The sequence below is a fragment of the Neovison vison genome, chromosome 11 (genome assembly GCF_020171115.1).
Source record: "Neovison vison isolate M4711 chromosome 11, ASM_NN_V1, whole genome shotgun sequence".
Classification (NCBI taxonomy): Eukaryota; Metazoa; Chordata; class Mammalia; order Carnivora; family Mustelidae; genus Neogale; species Neogale vison.
Genome location: NC_058101.1, coordinates 172,085,007 through 172,097,944, shown reverse-complemented (window position 1 = coordinate 172,097,944; position 12,938 = coordinate 172,085,007). Strand labels below are relative to the sequence as shown.

Below are 12,938 nucleotides of genomic sequence, written 5' to 3'. Positions count from 1 at the left end.
TTCCTTGAGAGGAAAATTGTGGCTGCTTTTCTTACCTTAAACAGGAACCATCTTTAGCATGTCTTATTTGTAAGATCCACTCCTGGGTATGACGTGTTTAACTAAAATACATAGCTGCCACCCAAGAGGTCACTTTTAAGTTAAGGGAAATAAAGATGTATTAAACTAAGGTGAGAATACACTTAGTTCTCATGGTTTCCACCTTGGTCACATTTGGCTCCTATTTTTCCTTCCTGTCCAAGTGCCAAATGACATACTTTTTAAACATGAGAGTGGTTGTAATTTTTTTCAGAATTTGGTGGAACCTTTGAAGTAATTAAAGACACATTTATATTTTGCAAAGCTTAGATTTAAGTGAGTAGGCAGATAGTTTTCATTTATGTAGTTTTTTGGTGGTGTTTCTGCCAAGCCTTCCAGAGTTTTTGAGGTTGCTGAATTTATAAGGACTCAGCAAAACATTTTGGAACACTTATTATAAGCCTGTAGTATGTCTGCTTTGTGTGATACTGGTTTTGATTGTTCTCAGTACCTAGTCTTCCTGCACCCCCACCCTTTTTTTTTTGAGTACATAGAGGAGCATTTGTCAGTGCTATTATTCGAAGTCTGATTTTCTTGGAGGGATGTTGATTTTGCTGGGCTGACTTCTAAAGTTCTGTGTGGCTTTGCAGTACTCCCTTACATTGCTGTAGTCATGCAGTGCTCTGCCTATGTGGAAAGTTCCAGCCTCCTGAGTAAGGACCTGAAATAGGTAGGGAGATGTGTTCAAAGGCTTAAAAATGTGTGTGTTTCTCTTTAAAATCTGGATCTTTATATTGTCTGCTTAATTTAGGAGATTTAAACCTGAAGCTCACAGGTCAGAGCCTGAGGGGGTTGGAAGTGGTAGGTAGTAGGTAGATAGGGAAGCAAGAAAGGCAAAACGAAATCCTGTCACTGGGTCTGTATGTTTGCTGCCAAAGGTCCCACCCTCTTGTCATTACTGACTATGAAGTAGTGGGAAAGGCAGAGAATATATTATGAATTGATACTATTTGGTTGCTAATTTTCTTTTTAATTCTTTCTTTGAAGCTCTCCAGCACTTCATTTATTTGGTGACTTAGTGAAGGAGCTGTGAGGAAAATTTGATCCCTATGTCTTGCATTTGTTTTATGGAGGTTTTGTTACAAATGAGTGTTTATCATCTAGTTTCCTAGCCACTGACTTTCTCCATTGCCCTCCCTTCAAAATAAAAGATTCTGTCATTCTTTTTAATAAGTCATAATGTTTTATGAATGCAGAGTCTTGCCCAGTATGGGCACAGTTCCAAGAAGGGAGATAGAATCTTCCCATTTGCTCAGAAGGCAACTAAAATGGGTCCAAGATGCAGATTATTAAGGGAAGAGTCCTTTGATTGGCCCAAAGCCTCCTTATCCTTCCCTTTGACTTTACATGTGGTGGAAGGCAGCAGGGTGACTCTGCCTGGTCTGGAGCACTGGCCACCATTAGTCTTGGTTCCTGACTCCATGCCTGGAGGAGCAGCAGAACCCCCACTTGCTCTGCCCCAGGGGACTGAGCTTTCAGGAAATTGGCTGAGTGAGTAGACAGCAGCTGGTGGGAAAATGAGAATGGACCCCCAGGGGCTTTTAAAAAAGCCATGAATTCAGCTCTTGTTTTTGTGCTCACACAGTAAAAAACGGGCTTGGCAGCAGGGCTCCTTAGTGACTAGATGAGGAGCTGAGGTCTCCTTTTTTCTACTGTCTTCCCTTTGGTCTTGTAGCTTGTTTCCTGCTTTGCTCTTTGGTTTTGAAGCTGTTTTCAACCTTTAGAAGTCAAAGATTTAGCCTTTCTTCTACCTGTTTGTCTCCTAGCTGTTTCTGGCCTCTCTCTACTCTTTTTTTTTTTTTTTAAATTTATTTATTTGAGAGAGAGAGAATGAGAGAGAGCGCACATGAGAGGGGAGAGGTCAGAGGGAGAAACAGACTCCCTGCTGAGCAGGGAGCCCGACATGGGGTTTGATCCCGGAACTCCAGGATCATGACCTGAGCCGAGGGCAGTCACCTAACCAACTGAGCCACCCCTAGCCCCTCTCTACTCTTGAGAGGCCCTCTGTCCCAGTTTTACTTGGTTTTGGAATATCTGTTCATTTAGCCTGTCAAGGTAGTAGGAGCTGGTTGTAGGGAAATTCTAAATTCCCCACTGCTAAATTGGGCCACCCTCTTCTCAGACATCAGCGTTTTTTCTGCTTGTTTATATGCAGGCATGTGTCAGATATCTTTTTAAAGGGAAAAATGCTGCACATGATAAGATTTGAATATCTCTCTTTATAACCATGGCAATTGAAGAAATGGATAGTTTTTGTTTTTGGCTTTTCAGCAATACAAATTTCTTAGCTATAGTGGAATAGTGAGTGTATTTTGATGAACTGCAATCACGAGGAACACTATTAGTGGAATAACAATTCCTTGATAAGTCTTGTGATTATTTCATTAACAATTCATTTATACTTGAAAGCAGCAAAAATATTCTTACAGAAAGAACGTGAATGTGAACTCTTGCTTTTTTAATTGCATAGATATGGAAATACAGACTAAAAAGTGTACACTTGTATATATATTTCTCAGTGTGTTTGTATTTGTTTCCTATGGATGATGAAGCAAAGTACTACAGCATGGTAGTTCAACATGGCAGAAATGTATTCTTTTACAGTTCTGAGGCCAAACGTTGGAACGAGTCTTAGGAGCTAAAATGAAGGTGCGAGAAAGGCAGTGGTTCCTCTGGAGACTAGGGAGGATCAGCTTCTTTGCTGTTTCTAGCCTCTGAAACATTCCTTACAGGGGGGGCATTTGGCCCCTTCATCCATCTAATTGCATGGCACTGTTTTACTCTGCTTTCCTCTGACTTTTTTTTTTTTTTTTTTTTAATGTATCATCTTGGCCCACCTGTGTAATCCAGAACAGTCTCCTCATATCAAGAAACTTAATCATGTCTTCAAAGTCTTTGCCATATAAGGCAGCATTCACAGGTAGCAGGGATTAGAATGTCGATGCTGGGGTCCTCTTATTCAACCTGTTGCTGTGAGCACACATGCTTGTGTGTATCTGTTTAAAATTCTGTGTGTCCTCTGAGCTGGTCTATAAGCAGTTACACTCCAGTAGCAATGAGGATACCCTACCACCCGAAGTCCAGTTCTTCCATCTAAATACTAGATAATATTCTTTACTAAAAGGACTGGTTTTTTTTGCGCCCCCACCCCACCTTTTAAAATGAAATGGGTGATTCTAGGGAGAAACCTGGAACATCCCATTGTACCAGAAAGTAAAGTGGTACTCATAAAGTAATGGAGACAATTCGAGAAAAACAGAGACCAGGTAGAATGTCTACAGGTCAAAACCAGGTTACCAAACATTTAAAGAAGAACTAATTCCTATTCTCCTGAAACTGTTCCAAAAAATAGAAATGGAAGGAAAACTCCCAAACTCATTTTATGAGGCCAGCATCACCTTGATCCCAAAACCAGACAAGGATCCCATCAAAAAAGAGCCAATATCCTTGATGAACACAGATGCAAAAATTCTCACCAAAATACTAGCCAATAGGATTCAACAGTACATTAAAAGGATTATTCAGCACGACCAAGTGGGATTTATCCCAGGGCTGCAAGGTTGGTTCAACATCTGCAAATCAGTCAATGTGATACAACACATCAATAAAAGAAAGAACAAGAACCATATGATACTCTCAACAGATGCTGAAAAAGCATTTGACAAAGTACAGCATCCCTTCCTGATCAAAACCCTTCAAAGTGTAGGGATAGAGGGCACATACCTCAATATCATCAAAGCCATCTATGAAAAACCCACTGCAAATATCATTCTCAATGGAGAAAAACTGAAAGCTTTTCCACTAAGGTCAGGAACACGGCAGGGATGTCCATTATCACCACTGCTATTCAACATAGTACTAGAAGTCCTAGCCTCAGCAATCAGACAACAAAAGGAAATTAAAGGCATCCACATCGGCAAAGAAGAAGTCAAATTATCACTCTTCGCAGATGATATGATACTCTATGTGGAAAACCCAAAAGACTCCACTCCAAAACTGCTAGAACTTGTACAGGAATTCAGTAAAGTGTCAGGATATAAGATCAATGCACAGAAATCAGTTGCATTTCTCTACACCAACAACAAGACAGAAGAAAGAGAAATTAAGGAGTCAATCCCATTTACAATTGGACTCCAAACCATAAGATACCTAGGAATAAACCTAACCAAAGAGGCTAAGAATCTATACTCAGAAAACTATAAAGTACTCATGAAAGAAATTGAGGAAGACACAAAGAAATGGAAAAATGTTCCATGCTCCTGGATTGGAAGAATAAATATTGTGAAAATGTCTATGCTACCTAAAGCAGTCTACACATTTTAATGCAATTCCTATCAAAGTACCATCCATCTTTTTCAAAGAAACAGAACAAATAATTTTGAAATTTATATGGAACCAGAAAAGACCTCGAATAGCCAAAGGGATATTGAAAAAGAAAGCCAAAGTTGGTGGCATCACAATTCCAGACTTCAAGCTCTATTACAAAGCTGTCATCAGCAAGACAGCATGGTACTGGCACAAAAACAGACACATAGACCAATGGAACAGAATAGGGAGCCCAGAAATAGACCCTCAACTCTATGGTCAACTAATCTTCGACAAAGCAGGAAAGAATGTCCAATGGAAAAAAGACAGCCTCTTTAATAAATGGTGTTGGGAAAATTGGACAGCCACGTGCAGAAAAATGAAATTGGACCATTTCCTTACACCACACACAAAAATAGACTCAAAATGGATTAAGGACCTCAATGTGAGAAAGGAATCCATCAAAATCCTTGAGGAGAACACAGGCAGCAACCTCTTCGACCTCAGCCGCAGCAACATCTTCCTAGGAACATCACCAAAGGCAAGGGAAGCAAAGGCAAAAATGAACTTTTGGGATTTCATCAAGATCAAAAGCTTTTGCACAGCAAAGGAAACAGTTAACAAAATCAAATGACAACTGACAGAATGGGAGAAGATATTTGCAAACAACATATCAGATAAAGGACTAGTGTCCAAAATCTATAAAGAACTTAACAAACTCAACACCCAAAGAACAAATAATCCAATCAAGAAATGGGCAGAGGACATGAACAGACATTTCTGCAAAGAAGACATCCAGATGGCCAACAGACACATGAAAAAGTGCTCCATATCACTCGGCATCAGGGAAATACAAATCAAAACCACAATGAGATATCACCTCACACCAGTCAGAATGGCTAAAATCAACAAGTCAGGAAATGACAGATGCTGGCGAGGATGTGGAGAAAGGGGAACCCTCCTACACTGTTGGTGGGAATGCAAGCTGGTGCAACCACTCTGGAAAACAGCATGGAGGTTCCTCAAAATGTTGAAAATAGAACTGCCCTATGACCCAGAAATTGCACTACTGGGAATTTACCCTAAAGATACAAACGTAGTGATCCAAAGGGGCACGTGCACCCAAATGTTTATAGCAGCAATGTCCACAATAGCCAAACTATGGAAAGAACCTAGATGTCCATCAACAGATGAATGGATCAAGAAGTGATCTCGGGGTCCTGGGATCGAGTTCCGCATCGGGCTCTCTGCTCGGCAGGGAGTCTGCTTCCCTCTCTGCCTGCCTCTCTGCCTGCTTGTGATCTCTGTCTGTCAAATAAATAAATAAAATCTTTAAAAAAAAAAAAAGAAGATGTGGTATATATACACAATGGAATACTATGCAGCCATCAAAAGAAAGGAAATCTTGCCATTTGCGACAACATGGATGGAACTAGAGCGTATCATGCTTAGCGAAATAAGTCAAGCGGAGAAAGACAACTATCATATGATCTCCCTGATATGAGGAAGTGGTGATGCAACATGGAGGCTTAAGTGGGTAGGAGAAGAATCCATGAAACAAGACGGGATAGGGAGGGAGACAAACCATAAGTGCTTCTTAATCTCACGAAACAAACTGTGGATTGCTGGGGGGAGGGGGGTTGAGAGAAGGGGGGTAGGGTTATGGACATTGGGGAGGGTATGTGCTTTTGGGTAAATTGGAAGGGGAGGTGAACCATGAGAGACTATGGACTCTGAAAAACAATCTGAGGGGTTTGAAGTGGCAGGGGCGTGGGAGGTTGGGGTACCAGGTGGTGGGTATTGTAGAGGGCACGGCTTGCATGGAGCACTGGGTGTGGTGAAAAAATAATGAATAATGTTTTTCTGAAAATAAATAAATTGAAAAAAAATGAATACTGTTCATCTGAAAATAAATAAATTGAAAAAAAAAACCAGGTAATCTGAACTTAGAAATAAATAATGAAGGTAGATTACAACCCATTGAATAAAATAGTAAATTCATAGGTTGAAAGTTTCATAAGGTATGTACTTAGTTTCTAAGTATTTTTCTACAGCATGCTGATGAATTGCAATGAGAAAAAGTTGCAGTTGACAGTGGAGAAGCCTAGCAGATCAAAATGAATATGATTAAGTAGCAGACAGATTAAACCTGTGCCGCTGGAGGGTGCAAAGAGCAGAAGAGCATCACTTCAGTGATCTTCATGTCAAAGATGCGTAATCGGAACTTAATCACGAGGAAATGTAAAGATAAACCCAAGGTGAAGAACATTCTACTAAATAAGTGTATGGTAACTTGCATGAAGTGTCACAGTTGTGAAAATTAAGGAATATGGTGTAATGTAATAGTGGGTCCCAACAGCCAGTTGGTAGTTCTAAACTTCCCTGTATGAGGCCACTTATTAGTGGACCCCTGATTTAATTATCTAGGTCTTTTTTGGACTGGTTACATTCTACAGAGAAAACTCTTCACATCTGACTGCCTGCAGGGAAGAATCTAGGGTGCCAGCATTTATAGACTAGGTGGCATCCTAACATTTAGCAAACAAATCCCCATTTCCACTGTGGTGTCTTGTATCATTTGTGCCTGGTATCCCTCAGCCAGAGGTGTTCTTCAAAAAGTCTCTCCAGTGAATACAGCTTCATTGTTTTGCCTAGGTTGGAGAGGGACACTAGCCCATTGAAGCAGAGGTAGGGAGCTGAGGATCTAACTTTTTGATAACCACTCTTTTTTACTAATCTTCTTGTTTGAGTACTGTACGGTGTGGCTTCCATCGGTTCTGTTCTCTTTTAACAGGACATAAAGTACTTGTCATCCTAAATAACTTTTTGCTCTTAGCTGTTGCCGCCTTCCGTAATGTAATAGTTGTCTAGGCTGCTATATAAGGTACCTCAGGTAGGTGGTTTAGACAGCCAGAGACAAAATTATTTTATCACAGATTTGGAGTCTAGAATTCTGAGATTAAGGTGTCAGCAGGGTTGGCTTCTTTGGAAAGCCTCTTTCCTTGGCTTGCAGATGGCTGACCTCTCCTTGTGTCTTCACATGGTTTTCCTTCTGTGTGTGTCTGTCCTTCTGTCTTCTTATAAGGATAATAGTCATACTTAATTAGAGTCCACCCAAATGACCTTATTTTAACTTAATTACTTCTTTAAAGACTGTCTCCAGGTACAATCCTATCTCAGGTACTGGGGTTAGGAATTGAGCATAGGAATTTTGGAGGACATAATTCAGCCTGTAACAGCCACGTAACTGTCACCTTTTGCAACATTAACACTAAGGCCTGCCTGCTCTTGAGAGGGCATGCTCAGTGTCCTGCTTCCACAGGCCTGCCTTCTGCAGGGCTATGGGAGCGGATGGGACTCAACAGGTGCAAATGTAAAGTGTGAATGTTGGAACCAAGTATTTGTTCTTAATGAGTTCTGAAATACTGTCTTTATGGCCTTTTATTTAGCATTTAATCATCTCTGGCTTAAAGCATTTGATAATACTCAGCTCTGACTGATGAGGAGTCTCTCACATCCTCTGGACACCACACTGAAATGGAAATGATGAGCATACACCACCCGCCGCAGACTCTACTCTCAGTCCCTGTTCAACCCTTCCCATCCTCTGGCCCCGTCCTTCACCTCCCAAATCAAATTACTTTTACTTGGAAAATTTGCTTACCGCTATCTGCTTTCTTCTCTTGATATTTTGCAGTTAGACAATTAGAAGAATTATTTTTACATCAGTAGTGTTTCTTGTATGTCTGAGGTTGGTAATTATAGTGAGTAACGTGCTGAGAGTTGGATAATGCCAATGCAAATTCCTTGCAAATTTGAAAAAATATGTAAAATGTAAGATTGAGATTTTATTTGTCCTGTCCATGTAATAGTGGACTTGCGTCTTTAGATACAGGGGCAAGTTTTGATAATCCTGTCATTGTAATGTTGTGTTCTTCCTCCTTAATGTAATATCTGTGAAGGTGATTCAGAATTTGAAGGGACCTTAGAGATAAATTTGAATAACACTCTTTCTCAGTATGGAAGCCAACATCCAAAGCCTAAGTGTTAGAATGAGATTGGGTGGTAATTCCAGGTAGGATTAAAGTGGAGATCATCTGGCAGTCCATTTGCTAATGTTACTTCATATCCAATACTTCTTAATGCAATCTGTCTTTCTTAAATGACTCTGACAAAATAAAAAAATATATTTTGTTCAATTAGTAATACAGAAGGCAAAAGTAGTACTGAATTATATGGGTCTTTGGTCAAGTTGCTTGTTTCAAATACTGTTTTTCAAAGACCTACAAAAATTATTGGACAGATAGGTGCTGATACAATACTTGGCATGGGAGGAGGATATATATGTGTATATATGTAACCTCTGTGTGTGTGTGTGTGTGTGTGTGTGTATAGGTTTAGAATAGTTAATGTAGGTAGAATGGATTTTATTTCATTAGGCAAGGTGGAGGAATGTTAATGATTTGATTCGGGTCTGAATGAGGGGTTTTAGGACCCCTCGTAATTATCATAGCATAGAGTGCTTTATCAGAGTGGAATCTTTTGGTGTATTTAATTCCTGGGTAAAACATCCCTTTAAAAAATGCTTCTCTTCTTGTAGTCCGAATATGATTTGAACACTGCTTTACTTTTAAACATTAGCACAGATGTTCTTTGTGAACCCGTGTCATCATCCGTCTGGGAACTTCTTAGGAATTCAGAGTCTCAGGCATCTCAGGCACCACCCTAGACCTGCTACTCTTTATTTTAACAAGATTCCCATGTGATTCATACATACAAGTAGGATGAAAAACACTGATCTAGGCAGTTCACAACATTCAGCCCCTAGAGCACCAGCATTAACATTACCTGCAACATTGTTAGAAAATGCAAATTCTCAGATCAAACATCCAGACCTACTAAAACAGACACTCTGGGTGAATGAATCCAAGGTACAAGTCTTAACAAACCCTGTAGATGATGCCAATTCATGCTGAAGTTTGAGAGCCATTCCAGAACAATGCATTTCCAATAGTTCATAAAATAGTACATTTTACATCGTGATCTCTCTGTCACACACGCACACGCACACATATGCATGTGCGCATGCACACAAGTAACTTAGGAGTTTTATAAAAATGATGTTTATCTTAGTGCATAGTAAGACATCATACTCTGGTATTTTCAGTTTCATTCTTTTAAATATATATATGTATGTCTGTATAAACATAAAATTCTGCTCAGGTCACTAATGTGTCATGAGATGCATGTTAAGGAACAGTGTTCTTAACAGGGTCTCTTCTTTTTTGTTTTTCTTTTTTTAATTATTTTATTTTATTTCATCATGATCAGCAGACTCTTTAATCGCCATCATGTATTTCCCCCACCCCACTGCCCACCTCCCCTGTGGTAACCATTTTGTGCCAGGGCCCCTTTGGCAGTTGGGTAATGCTCTGGATCTCTCGTCAGAATAGTGCTTTCTAAGTATATACAGTAATACACATGGAGCCACAGGAAAATCAGTTACTGTGTTTAACACATATGTTAAAAAAAATATTAAACACCTTTTTGATAGGGCAATTCTTTTCCTTTCTTTCTTTCTTTTTTTTTTTTTTTTTAAGGATTTTATTTATTCATTGATGAGAGAGAGACAGAGGGGCAGAGGGAGAAGGAGGCTCCACAGAGCAGGGAGCCTGATGTGGGACTCAATCCCAGGACTCTCAGATCACAGTCTGAGCTGAAGGCAGATGCTTAATTGACTGAGCCAACCAGGCGCCCCTCTTTATTCATGATTAAATTTAGTGGTGGGCCTAGTAACTACAATAATTTCAAAGTAGGTAAGAGTATAAATTATATTTTAGAATATCTGCAGTAACTGTTAGGTATTGTGATTTCTATTAGTAACAAAGTTGCAGCTACTGATAATAATACTTCATCACATACATTCATATTTGAAAAAAGGCTTAAGGTAAGTGAAAATAAAGATGGATTTTTTTTTCACCATCTAACTTCAGATTTCCAGAATTTTATTGACAGACCCATTTGGAACTAAGTTAAGAACCCTTGCTCAGGAGGAATGTTCCTTTGGAGAACAGTTTTCAGACTTTAAATAGAAACTATGCCAAAAAAATTATCTTTCTGCAATTTCTTAAAACTGGTGCTTCATAGATTGCATCTTTTCTTTCTTTCTTTCTTTCTTTCTTTTTTTTTTAAAGCATCATTGTAATGGATTTTGACTTTAGAATTTTCTTTTCTGTTTGTTTTACTGAGACCTTGAGAGGTCACCTGGAAGCCCAAATCCAAGCTGTTGATAATGTTCCTTCTCTAGTCTCTTTTGTCTCAATACATGCACCCAGTTGCTTAGGCCACATTTCTGGGAGGCATTTTTTGGGCCATGGGATCTGGATTCAGGATTTGAATCCATAATTTACTAGCTTTATAACGCTGGACAAGTTACTTACCCGCTCATCACTTCTTTCTCTACATATGAGACTGGGATGATAGTAGTGCCTACCTCACATGATTGTTCTGAGTGTTATATGAGATATCCTGTGTATTGCATAAGTGTGACTGAGTCCAAGCTTGTCCTGCTAGCCACACAATAGAGCAGTAAGTCAAGGGCATGATGCTGGGGCAAGAACAATTTTATTCAGAAAGCCAGCAAACTGATGGTGGACTTGTACTATTGATCCAAAGACCATCTCCCTAGGCATGAGATTTGAGATTCTTTTATGTTAGGAAGAGGGGAAGTAGGAGAGGGTTGGAGTCAAAAGGTGACTGATATCTGTAGAGATCTGAAGAAGGTTGTGTAACTTCTTTGTCCTTGGTCAGTTGATCGTTGGATGTATGAATCTAGTCATCCCATTCTGTAAATCTTGAACATAGCAGAGTCATTTTTGTACATACTTCCTTATTTCCCTGGGTGAGTTATATTTTGGATGGAATACAGTTTTTTGCGAATCTTAGCTGTATGTGCAGGTGCAGGGGTGAGCAGGAGTTTCCAAGCTATAAGTCACAGTACCAAGGGAAGTAGAAGCAATATGGAGTCAGGCATGAGAAGTTTCTCTCTTCTGTGTTAGAGCAATGATTTGCTGGAACCGAGTGGTTAGTAAATGTTATTCATTATAATTACCCCTGATTTCTCCCTGTCTCTCATTCCTTAAACCCAATTTATCAAAAAATTTATGTAGATCCTCCCTACAAAATGTTTAAAATCCATTGACTTCTGCCTATTTCTATTGCCATCATTCTACTCTTAACTTTCCATATTCTCTGGACCCCTAACAGGTGTTTGCTTCCTGTTGACTAATTTAAATCCATTTTCTTATAATAATTATATGCTATTTTAAAAAGGTTTAAATGAATGATCTTTAAAAAAAGTTAGTGAATTTCCATATATTTCAATCCCTTTACTAGCTTCCCATTAAACCTTTCCTTGACCTACAACACCTTGTGTGTTTGGCCCCTGTCTCCTCTACAGTTTTACTTTCTGCTGTGTTATTTTCCTGGTCGGTCTCTCTAGTTTACCATTTACCCACTATTCTGTGGCCACATTGGCTTTTCAATCATTTGAGTAGCCTTTTCCTTTATGCTTTAGCTGTTGTGTCTGACTCTCCCTCTGCTTAGATGATGGGGCTTTCTCATCCTTCTCATCTTTGCAAACATTAGTTCCTCAGAGAGACTTCCCTAACCACTCAACCTAAATTAGGGTACCACATTCCTTTTCTACCAGTCTGAAGCTCCCTAAACACACCAAAATGTTGATATTTCCTCTGTGCTGGGGAAAAGGTTGGTTAACAGCCTGTGATTATCAAGCATGTAACTCCAAGAGGAGTGTGCACCTTTACCATAAAGATAAATTTTACACATTATGAACATTAAGTGATTGTAGAGATATTTTAAGAAATAAATTGTTATCTCAAAATTGTACTAGCTAGCTCTTTGATATTGGTATTAAAGAGCAAAAAGAAGCCTGCCCATTGAACTGCTTTGCAGCAGGATGATGGAATCAATCATAACCCCATCATTACTGTCAGTCATTTATGCTCCAAAGAATATAATAGAAATCATAAAATCTCCCTCTTTGAAGTAGTTGCCTGGTTGCTGATAAAACCTTTTGTGTTTCTCTCTCTTAAAGTGAATGGTCAAGTCTGCTACGCAGATATGAGAAAAGATGTCTCACAGTTAGAGGGTGGAAACAGTGGGGCAATCAGTGGCTGGATCCTGGCTGATTTTTGAATTCAGGGTAAAGTGGCAGAAAAATGGCTGCTTGACTGAACTAGGTCAGATTTCTCTGTGTTTTCCAGTTTCTGCCTTGTTACTTATTTTTAACTAATCCTAGACCAGAGAAGGGAGGCATTCCTGATTTTTGGCAGTTGCCTAAAGCAGCCAGGAAGAAGGTTATAGGAATTCAGAATCATGATGTGAACCACTTTCACAATTACCTTTGTAGGTTTTCTTTCAAATAGGGGACTTTAAGGAATTCCAAAGAGTGTTGGGACAGATGCTTTAATTTAGGACAATTAGTATAAGTGAGATGACAGTTAGTATAAGTGGGATTAGTACAAACGGGATCA

At 39.3% G+C, this 12,938-nt stretch overlaps 1 protein-coding gene across 2 annotated transcripts in view; it reads left to right on the top strand.

The window, feature by feature from the left end:
* PSD3 (pleckstrin and Sec7 domain containing 3) overlaps positions 1-12,938 on the top strand; it is a 688,004-nt gene that overhangs the window by 141,117 nt on the left and 533,949 nt on the right. The window contains exon 1 of one of the 2 annotated variants that reach the window (XM_044225255.1): positions 6,305-6,641. The exons of the other annotated variant lie outside the window; for it this stretch is intronic. Within the exon in view, the coding sequence (XP_044081190.1) occupies positions 6,585-6,641 (57 nt within the window). The 5' untranslated portion in view covers positions 6,305-6,584. Of the gene's footprint in view, positions 1-6,304; positions 6,642-12,938 lie in introns of those variants that run through there. 2 annotated transcript variants of the gene reach the window in all.